Source organism: Chiloscyllium plagiosum, unplaced genomic scaffold (assembly GCF_037043375.1).
Source record: "Chiloscyllium plagiosum isolate Xiang-an unplaced genomic scaffold, Cpla_swu_hap1 HiC_scaffold_17, whole genome shotgun sequence".
Lineage (NCBI taxonomy): Eukaryota > Metazoa > Chordata > Chondrichthyes > Orectolobiformes > Hemiscylliidae > Chiloscyllium > Chiloscyllium plagiosum.
The window spans coordinates 5,903,496-5,926,925 of record NW_028270155.1 but is presented as its reverse complement, the minus strand read 5'-3'; the positions used below and the strand labels follow the sequence as shown (position 1 = coordinate 5,926,925).

At 39.5% G+C, this 23,430-nt stretch overlaps 1 protein-coding gene across 1 annotated transcript in view; it reads right to left on the bottom strand.

Annotated features, from left to right (window-relative positions):
• The window catches only part of dync1li2 (dynein, cytoplasmic 1, light intermediate chain 2), an 81,000-nt gene that overhangs the window by 47,972 nt on the left and 9,598 nt on the right, over nucleotides 1-23,430 (bottom strand). The window contains exon 4 of the mRNA XM_043706535.2: nucleotides 15,144-15,374. Within this exon, the coding sequence (XP_043562470.1) occupies nucleotides 15,144-15,374 (231 nt within the window). The remainder of the gene's footprint in view (nucleotides 1-15,143; nucleotides 15,375-23,430) is intronic.

Genomic DNA, 23,430 nt, shown 5'->3' with positions numbered 1-23,430 from the left:
CTCATTCTGTCACTGCCTTCATATAACTCAGTTTGACTCAACATGATTGCACCTTTGCTCCAAATTAGAAGTTTCAGGTTATTTGCTCCACCCAAGATTTAAGCAAATAATTTAGACTGACAAATGCAACAGAATAATTGTCATGAGTCAACATATGTATTTATTGGAGAGCTGGTCTTGAATTCTTCTCTTGATTTAGGAGCTCTTTTTGATTCTCACTAACTCATTTAGATGATGCAGTCACATAGTAGGAGTACTTCTATATTTGAGTTGACATTTGGGACATTGGGACTCGCAAACAACACCAGAATTAGAATAACTTATCAATATACTCAATCATTAATCCTCCATCAACACTAAGCCACAACACAAGGTAGACATTAATTTCACAGAAACTATAGCACATACATTGGCAAAAGACCAAAGGCATAAACCAGTGAAAGTTTTCAACATAATTGACTCTTCTACACACAAAGTCAATATTATAAAGACCTTCCAGATTGCTGACATCACAACTCATAAGTTTCCAGTGCATACACAAAACTGGAAAAATATTTTAACAAGGAATTCAGCAAAGAATTCTTCTCACTGCATCATCAACTTCACAAGTTTAACAACTGACAGTATTCATCATCATCGCATCCATGGCACTTTGCTCCATATAGTAGTTCTTGACTAGTTGCAGCCTTAAACTACAGAATTAAAGCAATTCATTTAGCTGAGCATTTCTTGGTTGACAGGCTTAAAATTGCTCTTTTCCTTAGAACCTCTTCCTTGCTCTTACCTCACCGAACCTCATCTTTGCAGCTTCCTCTGTCCTTTGTCATCTCCTGCTTCCTTCATCCCCTATTTCCACTGGAGGCTCCCTTTTCTCTCACTCTCTCACCTGGGTCAGGTGTGGTCAATGGTAAAGTGTAAACAGTTAAGCTCAGGCCTTGTAGCACAGTTGTAATGTCTCTACCACTGCACTAGGAGACACAGGATCAAGTCTCACTTGGTCTAGAGATGCATCAAAATATCTCTGACCAGCTTGATTAAAAAGGGCACAAAAAGTAGGAACAGGTAGATTAAGTAATCTAATCTAATGTAAATAATCTAAAGTGTGGAAACAGGCCCTTCGGCCCAACAAGTCCACACCAACCCTCCGAAGAGCAACCCACCCAGACCCATTCCCCTACATTTACCCTTTCACCTAACACTAGAGGCAACATAGCATGGCCAATTCACCTAACCTGCACATTTTTGGACTGAGAGAGGAAACCAGAGCACCCGGAGGAAACCCACGCAGACACGGGGAGAATGTGCAAACTCCACATAGACAGTTGCCCGAGGCGGGAATTGAACCCGGGTCTCTAGCGCTGTGAAGCAGCAGTGCTAACCACTGTGCCACCCAAGGTACTTGGGGGCTTTTGCTGTGCAGTGGCAATGCCCCAGATTCAGATTGCATTAGCTCCAGAGATGTACCTTAACATCTCTCAACAGGTTGATAAGACAAAATATAAACAAACATTCAAGCTCAGGGGTTCTTGTGGTGCAGTGGTAACATCCCCACCTCTAACGTGGGTAAACGGTCAAGCTTTAACAAAATTGCAAACGATATCTTAAGGACATGAGGATGAAAAGCTTGAGGTTTAATTTAAGGCTCTGGTAGCACCATGCTCTTGTCCCTATCTGAGTCAGGAAGTCTTCCTGGTTCAAAACCCAGTTGCTCCAGAGAGGTATGCAACAACATTGCTGAACAAGTAGATCAGAAAATATAAATCAACTGTCAAGCTACGATTTAATGGCAGTGGATAACAGGTGAAAAGTACCACATTTGATTTGGTGATGGGAACAAAGTGTACAGTTGTGTGTACTGTTACAACACAATGGTGAGCCCTTCTGCTAATTAAACCTAACACCCAGAAAAGCTCACCTCGCCTCAATCTGTTAAGGTATAAGTGACAGAGCTCTCAAATTCCACTACTTAAAGAAAATAACATCAATTAATTCTTTAACTCTAAAAGTGAACATTAAACAACTATTCACAACTCAGTCACCCTTTCTCTTAACTGATTACCTGCCCCCAACTCTATAACACACTGTTCCAATAAAACACTTACTAAAATTACATCAACTTAATTTCAAAACCATACAGCAGCTGTCATCTTTTGTGTCTTTCTTCTTCCGGCTCAAGATCTCCCTGGGTTGTCTTCTTGCTTTTTACCGTGATGATGTTTCATATGAAAAGGTACCTTTGATTGGGAGTGTTTCAACGTTTTGGGTCTCTCTCTCTCTCTATGGCAGTTGCTCTGTCCGATTTTCAAAATTCCTGCCTTTTTTTATAACCCCAACATCGGATTGTCTCATTGTTTCGACGTTGGCAAAAACAATAAATTTCAACTTGATGGGGTTTTAGTATCCTGGGGCATGATTTAAACAGATTGGTTAAGTTTGAATTATTTGTCAAAGCAACCAACTCAGTTATTTATTTCACAGCCAAATGTTACATATTTTCAATTTTCCAGTACACTATGAGACTGCTCTTGTAATCTCAGTGCAGAACAGCATTCAATTTCTCTTAAAGGTACAGTACATGCCTTCAACTTCATAACAGTATGAGCACATCTAGATACAAAATAATCAAACTGATAGTGATGGTGGTATAGCAATGAGCACAGCCACTTCCCAAGCAGTTGATCTGGGTTCAGTTCTCAGATATCTCAATTATGAACTTACAAGGGTTCTTATGGAGTTGTGGTAGCATCCCAACCTCTCAGCCAAGAGACTAGGTTCAAGTCTCACCTGGGCTGAAGATGCGAAGTAACATCTCTGATCAGGTTGATGAGAAAAAATATTTTCAAAACAGTGAAACTGTTCACGATGATAGCTAAATGTACCTATTGCTCCAATGAAAAATGACTGCAGTGATTGGAATGAGGTCAGTCAGGTGGATCTCAGAATAAGAGTTCCTGATTGGGGCTGTTAAGCTTGTCCATCAGAGAGTCCTTGCTGGCAAATATAGACATGAGTGTCAGGGGCTCTGTTCACTCTAGGAGCTGTCTCTGAACTAGCAGGGTGAGTGTCAGGTACGATTCACATGTAAATAAACAATGACTTGGTGAAGGGATACCAGCCTTCAATGATGACTTGAAATGTTGACCTGTTGCATACTGAACATTTTCTATTTTGATTGCATCGTTTTGTGGGCCTCGTGAATCAAATGCCCCAGACAGCAGGTAGGAATGAGGCACATATCATTTATACACAAACCTGAACCAAACACTACCACAAAGGCAGATGAATGTAGATCATCTATTGGGACCATAGATTCCCTTTTGTGCAGTAAGAGGCCATTCAGCCTATCAAGTCTGCACCAAACCCCCAAAGAGCAGCCCACCCAGACTTACACCCCAAACCTGCATGGCACTTTCTAAAACCATGGCTAACTCACCTAGCCTGAACATTCCAAGAGCACCTGGAAGAAAACCACAGGAAGAACATGCAAACGCCAGAGAATCACTCCAGGCTAGAATCAAACTTGGGTCCTCGGTGCTGTGAAGCAGCATTACTAATCACTATCACCATGCTGCCCCAAAACCAAAACCATAACCACAAGAGAAAGATAGGACATCTAAAACTTAACACTAAAGCATTTTCAATTTGGGGCTGACTTGGTTCAAACGAGATCAGTCCTTATGCAAGTGTTGCTGGTTCTTATCAAGCAGAGATGAGGTTCTGTGCACCAGCATTACCCTCCCACAACCTAGACTATTTAAACCACTGAAAAACACAAACTGCTCCCATCATAACATAGCTGAGTATGGCTATGCAGAAGGTTTTTATTTTACAAAACGACAAATTATGCAAACTATTTAACAGTGGCAGTTAATTACTACTTAAATTGTTCACACAGTCCAACTATCAGCAAACGTCCAGTAATCCAACACTTCCTTCCTAACTTGCATTGAAGGGTCAAAGTACCTGGTAACAGAAGCTGAATAACTCGTTATCTTGCAGTATGGCACCTCAGTTGTAATGTTGCTGCTAGTTCCTCCAATTTGTGTTCAAATGTGTAAAGGTTAGGATCTGAACCTATCCTTCACTTTTTGATTCTCTAGAAGTTGACTTAATGGGTGTTACATTACACTGTGCAGTGGCCAATCTGGGAACATCCTGATGCCAGGACAGAGGGATGGACAGAAAAAGAGATATATAGATATACATACATGGTTTGAAAATTAAAATAAAAGGCAATAAATCAAGCTTGAAACCACATTCAGGGTAACTGAAATATGTAATGGCCTGTGGGCGGCACTGTGGTTAGCACTACTGCCTCTCAGCGCCAGAGATCCGGGTTCAATTCCCGCCTCAGGCGACTGACTGTGTGGAGTTTGCACATTCTCCCCGTATCTGCATGGGTTTCCTCCGGGTGCTCCGGTTTCCTCCCACAGTCCAAAAACGTGCAGGTTAGATGAATTGGCCATGCTAAATTGCCTATAGTGTTAAGTGAAAGGGTAAATGCAGGGGAATGAGTCTGGGTGGGTTGCGCTTCGGTGGGTCGGTGTGGACTTGTTGGGCCAAAGGGCCTTTGTGGTGGTGTTTGGTTCAGGTTTGTGTATAAATGATATGTGCCTCATTCCTACCTGCTGTCTGGGGCATTTGATTCACGAGACCCACAAAACGATGCAATCAAAATAGAAAATGTTCAGTATGCAACAGGTCAACATTTCAAGTCATCATTGAAGGCTGGTATCCCTTCACTAAGTCATTGTTTATTTACATGTGAATCGTACCTGACACTCGCCCTGCTAGTTCCACACTAAGTAATCTAATCTAAAAGTAATCTAATCTAATCAAAAACTCAGGACTACAGAACCTAATGACACACAAACTGGTGTGTACATAGCCAGTTTTGAGAAGTGTACACCTTTAATTAGCCAGTGTGAATAGTGAGATCGACTTGGACTTTATCAGCAACACCTCAATCCCAGGTACTGGATAACATCCTGAGGGCTACCAGCATTTTCTGTTTTTAATTTAAGATGCATTTTGCATCAAGTTATATGAAAATAATCCAAGTAAAAAGCAGCCCTCGAACTTTGTTAAACAATTTTATGGGTACATTCTGCAACATTCATAGCTCAACCTTCAGTTTCAGCATCACTCCAGTTCAGAGTGAAGTTGAGAAATTCATCCAAGAGTTGTAAAAACAACAGATAGAATCCCTGACAAAATTGTGATGTACAGTGCAAAAGGCTACTCAACTTTATTTTCTGGGAAAAGGACTGCATGCGAGGACATCTCAGAAATACGGCAATGGCAACGGAATTCAAATGAAACAAGTCTGATCACACTAACTACAAAGGAGACTCAGCTGTCTTCAGCAAACATCCTCATTTCTGGCCTTTTGATTGAGGTGACTTCATTGACGGTGCTATTGACCAATTACATAACACTGAGGTACTCATGCAGCATTGTCCTGGGACAGAGATCACTGGCCTCAAAATAACACATCATCTTCCTTGATACTAGGTGCGAGTCCAACCAGAAGACATTTCCCCAAACCCTTGACCTAAATTTTGCGCAGCTTACTTGATGCCACACTCAAGTCAAATGTTGTCTTAATATCAAGGGTAGTCACTCAGATTTCAGGAATTCAGCTCTTTTATCTTCATTTGGATCATAGCCTGAAGTTATGATCCTAACATAATCCAAATAAAGCACCGATGAGCAAGTTACAAACTAAATGCTACTAAGCAGTCATGCTGACAACACTTTCCATCATTGTGCTGCTGAATTAGATTAGATTGATAACTGACATGGTCACATTTTGACACTATGAACTGGACATACCTGGGCATTTTTCTACATCAGTTTGACTGATGTTACTGTTCTAAGTGAACTAGGACAGCTGGGCTAGCAGCTATTTCTGAAGTTCTGAAATTGTCTTGTATATCCAAATCCAGGCCATGAGTAAGGTTTACACTGTGACTATCCTAATCAATGATTTAAGTACAGCATTCCCACAACCTTGTATTATCACAGTTGTTACTGTGGTAACTCTCACTCCTCATTTGCTTAAATTTTCATTTCCTTTTATTTGTTTAGGTGAACTTCATTCATCTCATTGTTCACAGGATTCTGCTTACACTATCTGAGGCTGCTTTATTTATCTAGATGACAATTACTGCAAACCAAATTAATTCCTTTATGAAGTACTTCCATAGCCTAGCATTAGCACTATGAAAACACCAGCACTTTTCAAATATTCTTCAAATTAAAAGCGTACAATTGAATTACTCTCAGTTGCCAATGGCCAGAGGTTTTGGTCTGTTTCATTCTATGAAATGGAAGAAATGGACGCAACAATCTTGTATCAACACATCAAGTCACTTCCTTTTGGCCTACTCTATAATTAGATCTGTTACTTCCCATTTGACAGACTCTGTATTGTGTGTTAGTTTGGCTTCTGTCCAAGTCCAAACTATCATATAGATAACAAGGAGTTGCTGTCAAAGAACGAAAAAAATGAAGGGTGTGCAATCTGTAATAGGGCTGACAGTACAAACTTAGAATTGCTAAAGGGTCAGGGCTCTTATGGCACTTTAGTATGTCCTTATCTCTGGGCCAGAAGGTCTAGGTTAAAATCCCATCTGTGCTGAAAGTGTGTCACAACACGTTTGAATGTTGATTGAGAATAATAAATGCTAAAGCCTTATTTCAGTCACAACCTGTGTCAACTTGGCTGAGATGGTACCCTACCTGCGTCGCAGAGGGGCATAGGTTTAAATCCTGCCAGGACCTGAGTAGATTATCTAGGGTGGCAGCTGATGATGCTACTGTACAAGTCAGATCCCAGAATGAAATTTGGCTTGACATATTGTGTGTTTCTTAATTTACATAGCAATCTTCCACTAAAGCATAAGCATGCCAAGCTGCAGATTTACTTTTAACAATAGAAGAGAAGTTTATCATACAAAATAAAGAACAAAACAAACCAAATTATCCTCATAACCATTTAAAAGCTTTCAACCATTTGGTAAAACAAAATCCCATTTACTCCTTAACACAATCACATAATTTAACTGCTTCTTTTCAGTTCAGGTTCAATGAGTTGCAAGGCATTTTTTCTTTAACTGCCACAACTAAGGTCTTGGACTTGGTCAATTTTGCAAATTTCTAACCAAACGCCACCTAGCCTGGAAGTTGAAATGCTCATTGGAGATAACTTCCCTTAATGGTGCTGAACAAACTTCTTTTTCTGGAAAGAATTTTTCCTTGCATCCATTTTGGTTTCAAGAGAGAGATAGACATACATTTAATTGTGTCAAATTTAGAGGGCTACAGAAATAAGCCAGAGAATGGGACTAGCTTTTGAGAGCTGGTACAGAATGGCCTCCTGTATTGTAAAATTCTATGACTCTATAACTTCATTAGGTCACTTTCAAACTGAAGTCAAAAGTTTTTAAACCAATTTAAAACACTTTGTCCTCACTTCCGCTAAGTGAAGTGCCTTCTTACCCACTTTTTTCATAAACCCCATAATATGAACAAGCTTCCATTAACACACGAGGAAGCCTTTCATCATTTTGCTCTCTAAAACATGCTGGTTTAAAATCATGGTACCAAAAGACCACTCTAGCTAATTAATAACCCCTTTATATAAAAAGACCACCACTAATGATGCCATTAGTTTAAAATCCAAACTCTAAAAGTGACATTAATATATTTAAATCATGCATTTTCAATCACAGATATAGGACTGATGAAACCTGACATTGTTACAAATATTATTCATCGCAAACAGGTTGATCCAATGTCCTCTCTTGCATGCTCACTTGAATGCAGAAAATATTATAGTTTGGTATCATGCTTCTGGCAAAAGACTTTCCTGAAACAGATTGGCCAAATCTTTCCATCTCTTTTCTATCTGTGGGACACTATGACAGTCATGAGATATAATTTTAGATACTTGCACTACCTTCTGATAATGCAGAAAGTTATTTACTCATATCAGAGTTTTGCATCTAAAAGCCTATGTGGACAGCTAATACAGATTAAGTAGAAACTGGCAGTAACAGCTTCTCATTAAATTTCTTATACTTAATTGGCACTGCTGTACTACTGAAAATGTGTTGCTGGAAAAGCGCAGCAGGTCAGACAGCATCCAAGAAGCAGGAGAATCGACATTTCGGGCATGAGCTACTACTGCAGGGTTTAAACATTTCCATGTTCTACAAGAAAAGCCCTCTGTAACAGCTCTATTCACAAGGAAACCATCTTTTCTTCAGTGTCAACGTTGCTTTGCAACTAACAATCTCACATATTTAATCATAATGCTTAACAAGCTTAGCCAAGATCAGCACAGGTTCAGAAACTGCCTTCTTGGTCTTTTGTGCTGGGTGCTAATTCTGAAGCAGTTAAACCAAGTGTGGCCACTTTCTTAAATGAGACACTGTGAATTTCCACCTGAGCCTCGAAAATAGTTCAGTGGATAGAGAGTCATTGCAAAATTTCATAGATTACTGTTCAGGATGATACTCATGCCAAAGACTCCAGGTCCTATTACAACAGCAACATTCTCTGAGTAGCATTTGTCCTGTGCTGATCATCTTTCAAGTAAAGTAGTTCAAGACCTGTGAGAAATTTGCACCTGTGTTTCTTGTCCTATTGTTACACTTAGTTTAGGAAAAGTTGAGAATTAAGGATTTTCAAAGCACATTTTCCTGAATAATTTTAATCCGCTTATCACTCCTGCTAAATGGAGGGGTACTGACTTTAATTTCTGTCAGGACACTTTGAGAATAGCTTATAAATATTGAATATTTATACTGTATTCCTGTTATATGAGTTGGACAGCACTTGAAAGGTCCAGGTGTCTGTGACAATAGCAAAACAAACTGAGCCACAGACAAAAGTCCCATCAACTTCTGATATATCTGCCCCATTCTATAACTTGGAAACTGGTTTGGAACTACTCAGATGCCAGTCATTGCTTAATGATACACTGCATTTAATAGACCGTTTAATTCTTAAAATACTGCAAACAGCCAATGACCGCTACAAGAATTCACACTATTTTTAGCTTCAAAAAGAGCAAACATTGAAAGCAATATCACTGTGTAGTGTAATTACACCAGATCCCATCAGTAATCTGCACAAAACATGCAGGAAACAATGTGCTTCAGAGACAGTACCTGGAGACAAAAGCAATGCATCAGTGAGGATGCACTGGCAAGTTTTTAAAAAGTATAGGTATTTACGTATATTGTATTGCATATTTAGAACGGTCATGAAACTGTCATGAAGGTTTACAATGATGGCACCGTGATAATGGTCTAGTTGGTAAACCGTTTCAGATCAAGTGCTAACATATTTGATCCTTTGTCTGTTCTGGTTACACTGACCACTCAAGTAAACAAAATAGAATGAGAATCTTTGTACTTTAGCCTTCTAGGGAATGGGGGGAAATAAGCAAGTGTTTGTGTTCCTGCTCACTGTCCGGCAATTTCCAGATCGTTGCCAAGGACAAGAAAGAGGAAAGTATATAAGGGACAAAGGGAATCACTGGGAGAGTTGATAAAATGCAATGCTGTCTCCTTTATAAGGTGAACATAAAAACATCTGAAATAAATGCAGGAAAATCAGCCCATCTGAGTTCAGGAGGACATGTAAAAGTAGAAAGTGGCTACATTAGATCCCACCTCCAAGAGTCAGTATCTTCAGAAAGGACAAAAAATTCAAAGAGTATCTCGCGCCACTATGTGCAACTGGTGAGCATGAACATGCTGCACTACCCGTCATGTCTCATTCTGACAAAGAAAAAACGTAAATCTGCTTCTAGCTTTCATTCAGATGGTAATCTATCCATGCAGAGGATTAGACATTCTGTAGCAATGACTGTGTATGATGTAATCTTTTTGGCAGCCAGTACACTGCATTCAAGAATACAAGCTTTGTTTGTGATGCATGAGCTCATCTTTGAGCCAAATGGGATGCATACCTACCCCTGAAATAAAACAATCTTTCTGGGGAGGTGGGAACCTATGCTGACCCTGCTATGTAAACTCTTTCGTCAAAGTCTTGGGAAAATCAACACACTCTTACATGTGTTGCCAACGTTTTCCTGAATTTACATAGTGGCTTGTCTGCTGGTAAAAAGTTTAAAATTTGCCAGCAAAGCAATTACTAAAAACAAAGGCAAGTGCTTACTCATCCACCCCAAAAGCCTTAGAGGAGAAGGCACCAAGGCATAGCCCACAAATTTACTCAGCACAGTCAAAGTAGAAAAAAAGTCCACAAGAGGTAATTTTACAATGATACAGGATTAGCCTGGGGTCAGTTTCTTTGGATAGTAGCCTCTAGAGTTAATTTCCTGTCCTTTGTATGAAGTGCTCCTGGAACATTAACTGGAGTGCTACAATGGGCCTCAGTTTATGTAACGTGAGGCATTTGGGACAGGAGTAAACTGGAACTAAAGTCAGTGTCCTGGTATCTGGAATACAAGCCAATGATGCTTGGAGCTTGAACGAGTGTTGAATGCATTCAGTTGGCAAGTTTCTAAGGTCAAACAGAGCATCGCTTGACGACTTGGACTAGACACTGGGAGTTCCCAGCACTCAATCAATTGTAATCCAGTATACCTTTATGCCTTCAGAGGAGAAGGAGAAAGCAGAGAAAAGTAGCAGGATTTTGGGGCTTAAGGGTTATGGAATACACCCCATTGCCTGGATGAGTGTAACTGGAGAAGTTCAATACCTTCCAGGAAAATCCAGCCAGCTTGATTTGAACCACATGCACAAAAATTCATTCTCTCCGCCAGCAATGCCACACACCATTCTAATATGGAAAAATATCGCTGTTCCTTGTGTCACTGGGTCAAAATCCTGGAACTTCATAACAGCATCGTGGGTCTATCTATCTATACCAATAAATTGCAGTCACTTAATGTGACTGCTCATTACTGTTTTTCCTTGAACAACCGAAATGGGCAATAAATGCTGGTCTGGACAAAGAAGTCCACATCTCAAATGAATAGAAAATTGAGGGACAGATGTAGAGAAATAATCTGGAATAAGGGAGCATTTAGTTCAAATTGAAGTCAGGACAGTTAGGACACTTTTTTAAAAACACAAAGGATAGTGAAAATCTGGAAACCTCCTCCACATAATCTTCTATGTTGCTGACAAGATAAATATTGAACAGAATTTATCTGTTCAAGGCAAATTCTCCAGCTTTTCTGCAAGTAGTGCCATGAAATCTTTTACATCCATCCTGATGGCCAGATCTTTAACATTTCATCTGCGCAATGTAGCACTCTGCAGCACACCCTCTGTATTGGGAAGTAACTGTCTTAATCACAAGCTCGAGTCTCCAGGACAAATCAACAACCATGTAACAACATTCAATCACTGACACATAGCCAACATCTCAATTCAAAGTTTGCAGTGTCTTTTACAGATCCCACAGCAATATTCATTCAGTATTGAATTCTCTTTATTGTGTAGCTAATGTTTTTTGCTCAAACATAACCAAGTGAGACTCAGATTAATTGGTCATTTACCTCAACATTGTGGAAAAAATATTTAAGATCATACTTGATGTCTGAAACATCGATATTCAATCAATAATGAGTTATAAATGTTGAATGAAAGCTGGAAGTATTGACAAAGTATGAATCACTGTGTCTCAACTGTCTTGGGGTGAATAGATGGGAAGAGACAGCAAGAAAGGAAGAATGACTTGCATTTACAGTGTTTAGAATGACATCTGAGAGCCTGAAGTGCAACCCTTGTTGTAATCAACACAAGGTAAAATCAAGTAAGTGGTGTTGATTAATGGGCTGATAATATGGTACTATATCACTCTCCCATACCTTCAGAACATGGAAGGTGCATAACTTAGGATGATATTGTTTAATACAGTCATTTGCCACAGGGAATCAAAGTATGGATAATAACATTTTTCTATTTAAATATCAGAATTGCAAATAGTAATAAGCACATTACTCAAATAACTCCTTCAGTGTTATTTTGTCAAATGGTAAGATGAAAACAGTCTGAAATGTCCTGGTGTTTTATTTCCTTGTTTACTAAAAGATGGTTGATTTTTAAGCAAATGTACATGCGATGTGAATTTACCTGAATTGCAAGTCAAGTGCTTTTTGGTAAAATGAGTAAATGTGGCTAAAACTGATTCACTGGAACCATATTGGTGGTTATTTCTATTGGATAATACTAGTCTGGGAATATGTGGTCATGAATAAAATGACCTTCATATCTTTTGCAGAGACCATTCACTGATAAAAGAATGATGTAGCCACAAGCAAAATTTCTCCAATATTAATTTTAAACAAATGATAACATTTAAGAACTATTCAGACCAACATTTGAAACATCAGCATACAAGGCTCCAGGCCAAGTGTCAGAAAGTGGGATGAAAATATATGTTGACGGTTGACAATGGGCACAGTGGGCTGAAGGCCCTTTTTCCGTGCTGTTTAGAACTAAGTCTATGACAGATCTGTACACTAGAGGAAGAACTGGATGTTTGTTATGATTTGGCTAAGTTACAGTCAGATTCTAGTCACAAATGAACCAATCAAATTCTAAAGCATCTTTACTCACACAAGCAAGTTGTGGTATAACCATTCTATCTGTTGACAATGTTTTGTTCTTAGAAGGCAACGTAGCCCAGATGGCCACATACATATGATATACACAGAATGAGTGGAGATCTAGGGTTTATAATTCGATCTGTGACACGCTACATCTGGTCAAAGATAACAATTCCAAAATGAAGTGGCCACTAATTTACAACATAATTGCTCATTCAACATGGTTCAATTGAATGCCAGTAATGTCAAGACATCACCAGGAGCTGCTTTAAAGAAACACTGTACCTTACAAATTTCAAAAAGTCAATAGGAAGGAGCCTTGGTTTAGGTATTTTAATCAATTTGCACTACTGAGGTAGGGACACTACCACTGAGCCAACAAGGACCTTGAGCCTTTGGTCATCTTTGACATGTGATAGTGGAAAAGAAGCCAGAAACAGACCGACAACATGGCTAGAGGGGTTCCCGGACGTGTGTGGAACCGAAGTTAAGCTGCATCTTTAATACATACTGTCCAATTATTTTGGTCAGCTGCCAAAGCAACATGATCAGTTCAAGAGTCACTTTTTAAGCAAACACCTCTGCAAACCTCTGGAAATAGGTAGTACAGGGACCAAGGTTCGATTCCAGCCTCATGCAATTGTACACAGAGTTTGCACATGCTCTCTGTGGATGTCCTCCGGGTGCTCCAGTTTCCTCCCACAGACCAAAGTGTGAAGGTTAGGTGGATTGGTCCTGATAAATTGCCCCATAACATGCAGGGATATGCAGAATAGGTGGGTTTGCCATTGGAAATGCAGGCATAAAGGTATTGGGTAGTCAGTGGGTCTGGGCAGGATGTTCTTCAGACGGACAGTGTGGACTCAGTGGGGTGAATGGCCTACTTCCACACTTAGGGATTCAATGGTTCTAACTGTTTTATTAAATGAAGGGATTTTTCAGACAGGGAACCAAGGTATTTCTGGTTTCAGAGTTAGGGAAGCCAGTTATTGAGTGGAAATCTGGAGTCTACTCATTTATTCCCCTGAGGCCATTCCCCAAGTTGACAAATATGCACACAGCCACATTATTGTCATGCTGTGATGTCATTGGTTGAAGTGCGGCACCATTATACTCTGGGGTGAAACCAAAGTTGGAAAAACAGTTTATTTCTGCAACATAATTATGTTTCCTAGATGAAGAATGCAGAGCCAGCAAATCAGAGAACCCCTACAGCGTAGAACAGGCCATTTGGCCCAACAAGTCCACCTTGACCCTCCGAAGAGTAACCAAACCAGATCCATTCCCCTACCCTTTACATTTATCTCTGACTAACGCACCTAAACCTACACATCCCTGAACACAATGAGCAATTCAGCACAGCCATTTCACCCAATCTGCATATCTTTGGATTTAGACTGTGGGAGGAAACCCACACAAACACAGGAAGGTGCAAATTCCACACAGACAGTCGCCTGAGGCTGGAATTGAACCTGGGTCCCTTACACTGTGAAGCAGCAGTGCTAACCACTGAGCCACTGTACCACCAAGTGAAATTTGCTTTGGTTCGGTTTTGGACCAAGATCTCAGAAACTCAAAAGCCCTCAGCATCAACCAGCTCCAAAATCCAAAAATGTTAATAAAGTTTACAGGTCCTCAAAGGTAATGGCCGTGATAAAAGTTTGAGAGCTTTATGTCTGGTCTTCAGCATGTTTTGATCTCAAGGCCAGAAGCAGGGTATATTGTAAGTTTCCATAGATATTTGAAAAAAATTACTTTATTTATATCTTTTGAGGATATGAGCCCACAAACTCCCTGGAATTTAATTTCACAATTTGCCACAGTAGGACTTCAACCTCCACATTGATGCACTACCACAACTACCAGGCTGACCCATGCCCTCGTGGCAACGAAGCTCAATCTCCAGCAAGCATCATGAAACAAGTAATACAGCATCATAAAACTGAAAACAATTGTATCTTTGAGAACATAAACTCATCCATTTGCAAAGTTCAGTGCATTTGATCTATCAAAGATCTTCTGAGAGTGTAGGTGGAGGGTAGAGCAGTGAGTAACAGCATTTCCTAATGCACTGTGGCTATCTTTCTCTGCACCACGTCAAAACAAGACAGGACCATATCAAGATCCTCCAGAACATTTCCAGCTGTCACCTTTCTTTGTTGTTTTAGCTGTCATTCTCTAAAGTACAAATCAAATTTAATCCAAAGCAAAAAAACTCTTTTCGCCTTTCTGGAGACTACTTTCCAGAATTTCAGAAGTAACCCATCTAACCAAGTTAACAAAACCAATCATTGCAACCGAGATAATAACATCAAAAACTGGACCTTATCACAAGTTGTACGTGCACACAAAGTTATTAATGGAAAGAACAGCCATAAATCAGCACTAGATGTGTCTAGCCTTGAATAGTTCTTGCAGAATGCACCTGAGCTTCTAGCAGTATGGTAACATTTTCTCCAGTGCATCCCACCCAACTCAAAGCAACACATGGAAACTAAGTGAACTGAAATTATCCCACATCAATAATAAAAAAAAACATACTCACATTTCTGTTCCAGTTCCCTCATTTCTTCAGGTGGGATTTTCAGTTTGTCGATGTGCTCCTGCAATACACTGGCCCATTTCTGCAAAGAATCCATGATAGTCCAAGGCCTGGCCATGTCTGCCACAAAGACTGCTAATGTGTTGTTTAAATTGTCTGCAGAAACTGCAAACTTAAGAAGGCCTTTGTGATACAGCTCACCATCTAGAATCCATACATTACATCGTGTGTGATCTGTGGAGAGAAACACAGTTAGGATTACCCATACAGATTAAAACACGGGAGCTAGTCAGCCTGGAAAGCTCAACCTTTAGACGATAGACAAAATGCATTGTTATTACAAAAAAAATTGAGCAATATCACAATATTTTGTCACATGTTCAATACATTGGTGAATCAGATTATGGAACTATATCACTGTTACTGGATCAAAATTTGGCAATTCTATTCCTAACAGCACTGCCACTGTCCCGACACTACACGGTCTGCAGTGCTTCAAGATGCAGTACACTACAATCTCCTCTAAGGCAATTAAGGATACACAATAAACACTGATCTAGCCAGTGACACCCACACCAAAGAATAATAAAGGATTTTACAACAATTCAGTTGTTACCTGGTCATCATTACTATCCCCAGCTGTCATGGTAGGATTTGAGCTGATATCTCAAGACGAGACACCTCTGGCCTGCTTGTTAAGTTAAACATCACCCCACCATTCCCAACCAACACTCAACAGTGAAACAAACTTTGCGCGCTCTCTGGTATTCCATCCTATTCCTTATTCAACTGTAAATCTTACACAAATATTTTACATACCTTTGAGATGATTAAAAGGGGAGCAATAGTGAATATATTTGCTTTCTTGAAAAAGTCCAGAACATTTAAAATTAGACAGGTATTCAGGAATGATGTCAGGACGCTCATTCATTCAAGAAATGTGGAAGAATGGAACACTCTATCCAAACATCTGTTGAAACTGGAAGTGGGGGGGTCAATTAAACCATTCAAAATTGAGAAATTTAGCTTTTTGTTAGACAAGGCATCAGGATGAGTTAAAATTAAAATATCAGCCAAGATCTAATCTAATAATGCAAGAGGCTAAGTATCAACCAAAATCTTCATGCGCATTTTTAAACATTGACGAATAAATAATGTGTGCATGCACTCTCAGTATTGGTAATAATTTATTAGCTTGAATTAAGTTTTTTTAAACATAAAAGATTAAGGTGAAATGTGGCAAGGGCAGCAAAGTGCAGGTAAGGTTAAAGATCAGCCATATTAACAGGATCATATGACCTAATCCTGTCACTGCGTATGTTTTTTAACGCTGGTTCCCACCTTGTCAGGGTGTTACTGGCTTGTTTGCAGGACTACTGGGGAATTAATTCCTGAAGATGCTGAGAAAAGATGCTGAGAAAAAATGAAGGAAAACAGTGGGTAGCAAGGGTAGCAACATATGGGCCCTAGAAAAGGCTTTGTTATAGGGATATTCCTCTAAATTCTCTGAGAGTTAACAGCAATGCTAACTATATTCGCAGATGAAATACAGTTGAATTTTCTGAGGGGAAAGTATACAACCAGGACATCACCTGCTCATATTACAACCATTGACAAGAATACAATAGCCTGAGGGGAAGGAGGGAACCACCACATCCAGGGAGGTGAAACATGCTGCATACGGGTGTTACCAAAGTCTTAATGCTTGAATTCTCTTGTTAGTGCAGAATTGCTAACTGCAACAAATTAAAGCTTTAAGTATTGGAATCAAGCATCTCAAAATGAATTCTCACCATTATGTACACTTCTTTTAAAAAAAAGCAGAATACAGATTTCAATCTTAGTCAGCAATAAGGCTGATACAGGGTCTGCATTGGATCAACACCATAAAACCACATTCAATGCCATAGCTAGATTATGTTCCAATCTGGAACGTTTACAAGTTGACAGATGCTTAGTGGCAAATGCCAGAGGGACTAAGGTGGCTACTCCCTACTTTAGCCTGGGCAGAGAGTATCAATTTGCTATTCCATTTTAAAAGATATCATAACTGCGTCAGGTATTTTACACTAATGGAAATGACTGTGTGAACTATGGACGAACATACTCACTCAACATAAATCCATATGCAGCCATCAAACGCTGTTCTCAAGACAGATCTGATCTTGAATCTGGGACGTTCATGATGAATTGCTTCATTACTAACTGGTTGATTTTAAATCCCTGATTTTTTATTTTTATCGCTCCACCATGGGCAGCATAGTCTTTAGCAGCTGAAGCTAAGCTCTAGAATGGCCTCCCTAAACGGTTCTCCTCCTCAACTTCCTTTTCATGATCCTTAAAAAGCCTACTGCTTTGAAGAAGCTTTTGACAAACTTTCCCTAATGCCTCGTGTGATTCAGTGTTGAAATTTGGTTTGATGATGCTCCTGTGAAACTTCTTATGGCATTCAGCACAAACAGGGGAGATTCCGGTAATGTCACTTTAGTCAAGGTGAGAAATCTGAGTGATGGCACACCTAGGTATCATCAACAACAAAATACAAAACATGCTGTTGAGTAAACTGTTCCAATAAAAATACCACTTGACACAATGACGACGGTGGAGAGGGAAACCATTAAATCTGTGAGGTTTCATTTCATTCCCTATATTCCTCACCAAAAAAAGCAAAGAATCCTACCATTTGGCAACCCAAATCTGATTAGTATTGAAATGAATTGCAGAGCTTTATCAGCACAGAAACAGGCTATTAAGTACACGTGGATGCAAGACAAAACAATATTTCAAAATCTACCAGCTACTTTCAAAAGGTAAATTTGAACACAACATACTTAACATGATTGTGTTCTCCTACATTAAGCTTCAAGTGATGAAGTTCGTCCATCATTCAAGTACTGAGTCACCATTGCAGTTTGTACTTAAGTTGCAAAAGGAATGCTCTCCTACCAACAATTCCAGAAAGAAACACAAATATTTGAAGAGGTTTATGAGTTGCCTTAAGCCTTTTCATACTGCCACGTTCTACAGCCTGTTTGAGGGTTAATAGCCAGACATGAAGGAATGCTTGAACTTCCTATTATCCACCAACTCGCTGACATGATTTCTATCCCATACATTCCATTACACAAGTGTGGGAAGGGTAATTCGATATATTGCAGTGGCTGGTTTAGAATAGAAACAGACTCCACATGGAGACATGGAATTCAAGTCAGAATAAACAGACAAACAACTCGCATATACGGAAATCATAAGCTTATAAAAAGAGAAACAAAGATTTCTTCCACATCTCCTACCCCAAAAGAAGCTGTTCGCATAACTTATGTCTTCACTACCCTTTCACAAGCCAATTCCAAACAGTTTGGAATACTGGCCAATCCAGGAACATATCAGACTTTCAAAAGAATTTTTTGACTCAATATTACTTGTAGATTTCACTTTTACCAGTGTGCTCCTGCATTTTCTTGTCTGTAGTCATGATCCAATTTAAAATTGTGCTTTCTTGACCCTCAGATTTCCAACTTTCAAAATCTGTCCAGTGATCCTTCTCTATCCCTTCGAAGGGAGAAAGTATCCTTGACGCCTCTCTGATCAGAGTTTAACACTAAACATTTACAACGACTGTTTTCTAAAATACTTTTTTCACATAAAAGTGACTGCAGATGGTAGAAAGTTAGGTAAATAGTTAGGTAGATCTTAATCCTTGAAGGCAGAGTAGATAAAACTAGTGTATTATGTAGCACCTAAATCAGATATACTAAAAAGATACAGCTCCTGAAATAAACTACCTGACGCAAGCTGGATTGACAGCACGTACATTGCACCGGCACTTTGCAGCTGTTGGGTTAGATAGTTTGTTTTGAATGGGGAGAGGTGATCGTCAGTCCTGATTCTGACACCTTATTGCATTTTATAATTTGATACGAATGAAATTGTATATTTACATATCTGCCCAGAACGCCATGGTTCCGATCAACAGCATGCAAAATAATTACTGCTGTCAACTCCAACTCTACAACTGCTCCCATTCTGGCATCTTACACTTTCAGAACTTCCTTTGCCTGTGATTGGTGGCGGTGGTTTCAGCTGTCCAAGTCCTCAGTTCTGGAACTGATAAAACTTTTCACTTGGGCCAGTTCAGTGACTAGCACTGCTGCCTCACAATGTCAGGAACCCAGGTTTGATGCCAGCCTTGGGTGTCTGTGTGGAGTCTGCACATTCTCCCACTGTCTGCGTGGATTTTACTGGGTTTCCTCCCACAGTCCAAAAAATGTGGTTAGGTGGACTGGCCATGCCAAATTGCCTCGTAGTGTCCATGGACATAGAGGCTAGGTGCTATGGCAAATACAAGGTTACAGGGTTAGGATGCAGGCTGTATTTGGGTGGGATGCGCTTCGCAAGTTCATTGCAGACTTGATGAGCTGAATAGCCTCCTTCCGCACTGTAAGAGCTCTGATTTGTCTCTCCTCCTAAGTCACCCCTAAAGGCTACATCTTTTGACCACACTTTGGTTCACTGATGTGAGTTGCCAGATTGATCTTTTAAACAGTCAAACAACCCAGAGCACATCACAAGTTGAATTTGACGTCCGGGTTCAATCAACAGAATGCTGGGGGCAACCATCAACCAGAAACAAACAATCTAGCCACACAAATAATTCAGCATGTCAGAGGCCAGGAATCCTGAACCAAGTTACTCACCTCTTGAATCCCCAAAGCACGTCTGCCATTCACAAAGCACAAGAGTGTGATAGAATAATGCCCATTTTCATGAATGGGTGTAACTCCAACAACACCTGAGAAGCTCAACACCATCGAGGACAAAGCAACCAGCTTATTTGGCACCATATTCACAAGCATTCACTCCCTCCAACAGGAACATTCAGTAGCAGTAGTGTACTACCTACAAGATGCACTGCAGAAATTCACCAAAGCTTCTTCAAAGTGCTTTTCAAACCCACAACTGCTACAAGAACAAACGCTGCAAATACATAGGAACATCTCTGCCTGCAAGTTTCTCTCCAACCATTCACAATTGTGACTTGGGAACAGAGCATATTCCTTCACTATCACAGGGTCAAATTCATGGAACTGCCTAATAGCATGTTGGTCAAAATAGACTACAGTGGTTTAAGGTGGTAGCTCACCAAATTCTCAAGGGTAAGTAGGAATGGGTAATAAATGCTGGCAAAGGAAGGAACAAAGGAAAAGTTTATACATTTGCAGTTACCGAGATAAGAATGATCGAAAACAAAATAAAAAGCCACAGCAGTAAGGTATGGTTCCTAGGACTCATAACGGCACACAAACCAACAGCCACGCTCAGACAACAACTCACCAGAACGAAGGACCCGATACCCAACATGAGCAAGACGAATGTAGTGTACAAAATACCATGCAAGGACTGCACTAAACACTATACAGGACAAACAGGAAGACAGCTAACAATCCGCATACATGAACATCAACTAGCCACGAAACGACACGACCAGCTATCCTTAGTAGCCACACACGCAGACAACAAGCAACATGAATTCGACTGGGACAACACTACTATCATAGGGCAAGCTAGACAGAGAACAGCCAGGGAATTCCTAGAGGCATGGCATTCATCCACAAACTCCATCAACAAACACATCGACCTGGACCCAATATACCAACCACTACAGCGGACAGCTGAAACTGACAACCGGAAACGGCAGGGACAGACCACTATAAACACCGGAGGAAACATCAAAGAAGCGCTTCGCAGGAGGCTCCCAAGCACTGATGATGTCGCCTAGCCAGGGGACGAAACGTTTGCAACAAAAACTTCCAGCTCGGCGAACAGAACCACAACAACTAGCACCCGAGCTACAAATCTTCGCACAAACTATGGTTCCAGGAAATAGAAAAGGACAAAAAAAAGCTCAAAGGAGATCAGAGTTGCAGGAATGATCACCATTGGCAAGATGCATTAAAAGCTCCTGACATTGACATTTTTGAAATGATTCGCGTTAGCAGGACGAATGACACCACAGTGTATGCAATTTGCCTCAGACTCAATTAAAGAAAAGGACATCGCCAAGGATGTTGCAATGTAATTTTCATAGCAAAGATTCATAAATCCCATTTAACGTGCATAAAGGAGCCACAGAAGAAATTAATTAGAAGGAAAAATATTGTAGAAATTTCACTTTCTGACTGGAGAAATATTCCTGAGGAATCTAGATAGTAAAAAACAAACCACCCAAAATATTAAAACAAACTGGAGTGGCATAGTAGATAATGGTAAGTTTAGGATTGATGTTAGAATATAATTCTTCACAGAATAGTTGAATCACTAATTAAACTTTCAGATAGAATGAGGAAAGAAAAACCCTGGAATTTAATAAAATTCAATTGTTACAATAAGGAAAGATATCCACAAATGAGTAAATGATGATTGCCCTCTCCATTTATAAAAAAGGCTTTTGATAACAAACCAAAAACAGAATTTCACTTTGAGCCATTGGGAACCAGCAGCTGTACTTCCCCAGAAACTAATTTGAGCTTTTTTTGAAGGCAACTAGCCCTCATTTGTCCTAAATTGTTCATCCAATTTTATTTTCTGTAGCCTGGAACCCTCCTGGAGTCTGGTTTCCCTGTACCACATGTTCCATTCTGTGCTGGATTGAGTCCTGCCTGACCACTGTTGATTACTCCAACCCTCAAAATGCAAGGGATGTCGAAGTGCGATTCAGCATCCAGCCAGCACCATGCAGCTGACATCAAAGACTGCACAAGTTGGTTGAACCAAAACAGCCCATCATCATAAGCTGCAAGATGATTGCAATACATAAGCACACTACCGTCATGAGGGAGCACTACAACTATATAACCGCATGTAAGAGAAGACATGCCATTCTACAAATAAGATATAGTAGAACTTTACCAGGAGATAGCTTAATCCCCTACTTTATAAGATTCCTAAATAGCACTTAAGTAATGAATGAATTCTACATGATAACATAATCTACTGATGCTTTGTAGTCCATAGACTTTTCATTCGTGTTAATTAAGCAGACCCGCAAATTTACATTTGTATAGCAAAGTATCTTTAACTGTACTTTTTCACTTTACACATTTTAATGATAGTTTCTATGTTATTTATCGTTTCTTGTTTCATTTGCATTCTCATCACAATTCAACACCTGCTACCATGACAATTTTTCAGTAAACCAATTATCATCCAGATATGTAAGTTTTGTGACTAGAGAAGACAGGTGAATGTTGGGTTAAGTCACTTTTCATGACCACATTCAATATTACAAAGAGAATTAAAATATTCTATTCTCCTGCTTCCAAACTCTAAGCACTAACAGATTGATAGTGCCACACAGCAGGAATTTTATTGTTAAATTAGGTTTCCCTCATGATGGACAGGATTAAACTCCCAAAGATATAAACACTAAGTGAAATGGCTCAAAGCATTTCCAGCATGTGCTATGTGGATCAGAAGGGAGTATGTAGCCTGCGTCTTCAATCCTTCATTGTTGCATCTTAATGTACATCTGTCAGCATTACATGAATTATTGCTCAACTAGAATCTATTTTTCATTAGACAAACTTCAAGAGCAACATCTTTCAGAAAGCTATTTTAGGGAGCATAAGAAACAATTCAATACCTATACGTTTGAGAGAATTATGTTTAAGCAACTTACAGAACATTGACTATTTCCTAAGAGTGCTTGCAGGTTGTGGTAAGAATGTCTGATTTTTCTTTCATCCACATCTAAATTTGTTCATAGTTTGATCTGTAGCTTTCAGGTTAAGTGTCAGCTACAATGTCCAGATGCTATCCTTCAAAAGGATAAGATCTTACATGCCTGATCTGATGAATAAAGATCACACATCATGATTGATATACAAGCATAAATGTTTCAATTTCCTGGACAACACTTGCCTCAAAAATAATATCAAAAAATTCCAATTAATCAATCCATTGCTAGACACCAAAGTGTATTGGTGGAAGGATATTATTAATTTAAATGTTTATCAATAAATAAAGTCTCTTTCACACATGGACATGACAATATTAGACAGTATTAATTATGCATGTAAAAGAACATACACCTAAAAGAGGAGCAATAATATGACAAAATACTGAAGCCAATTTAAAACTGTATTGAGCGCTGTATATCAGCACGGTTTCAACTCAATATTATTGCAGTTTCTCAAACCTACAATGCTTTACTTTGTTAAGTGGATAAGTCCACCATACTATTGGAGCACTTTCCCAGATATCTGCACTTTAAAACACACAAGGCCAAAAA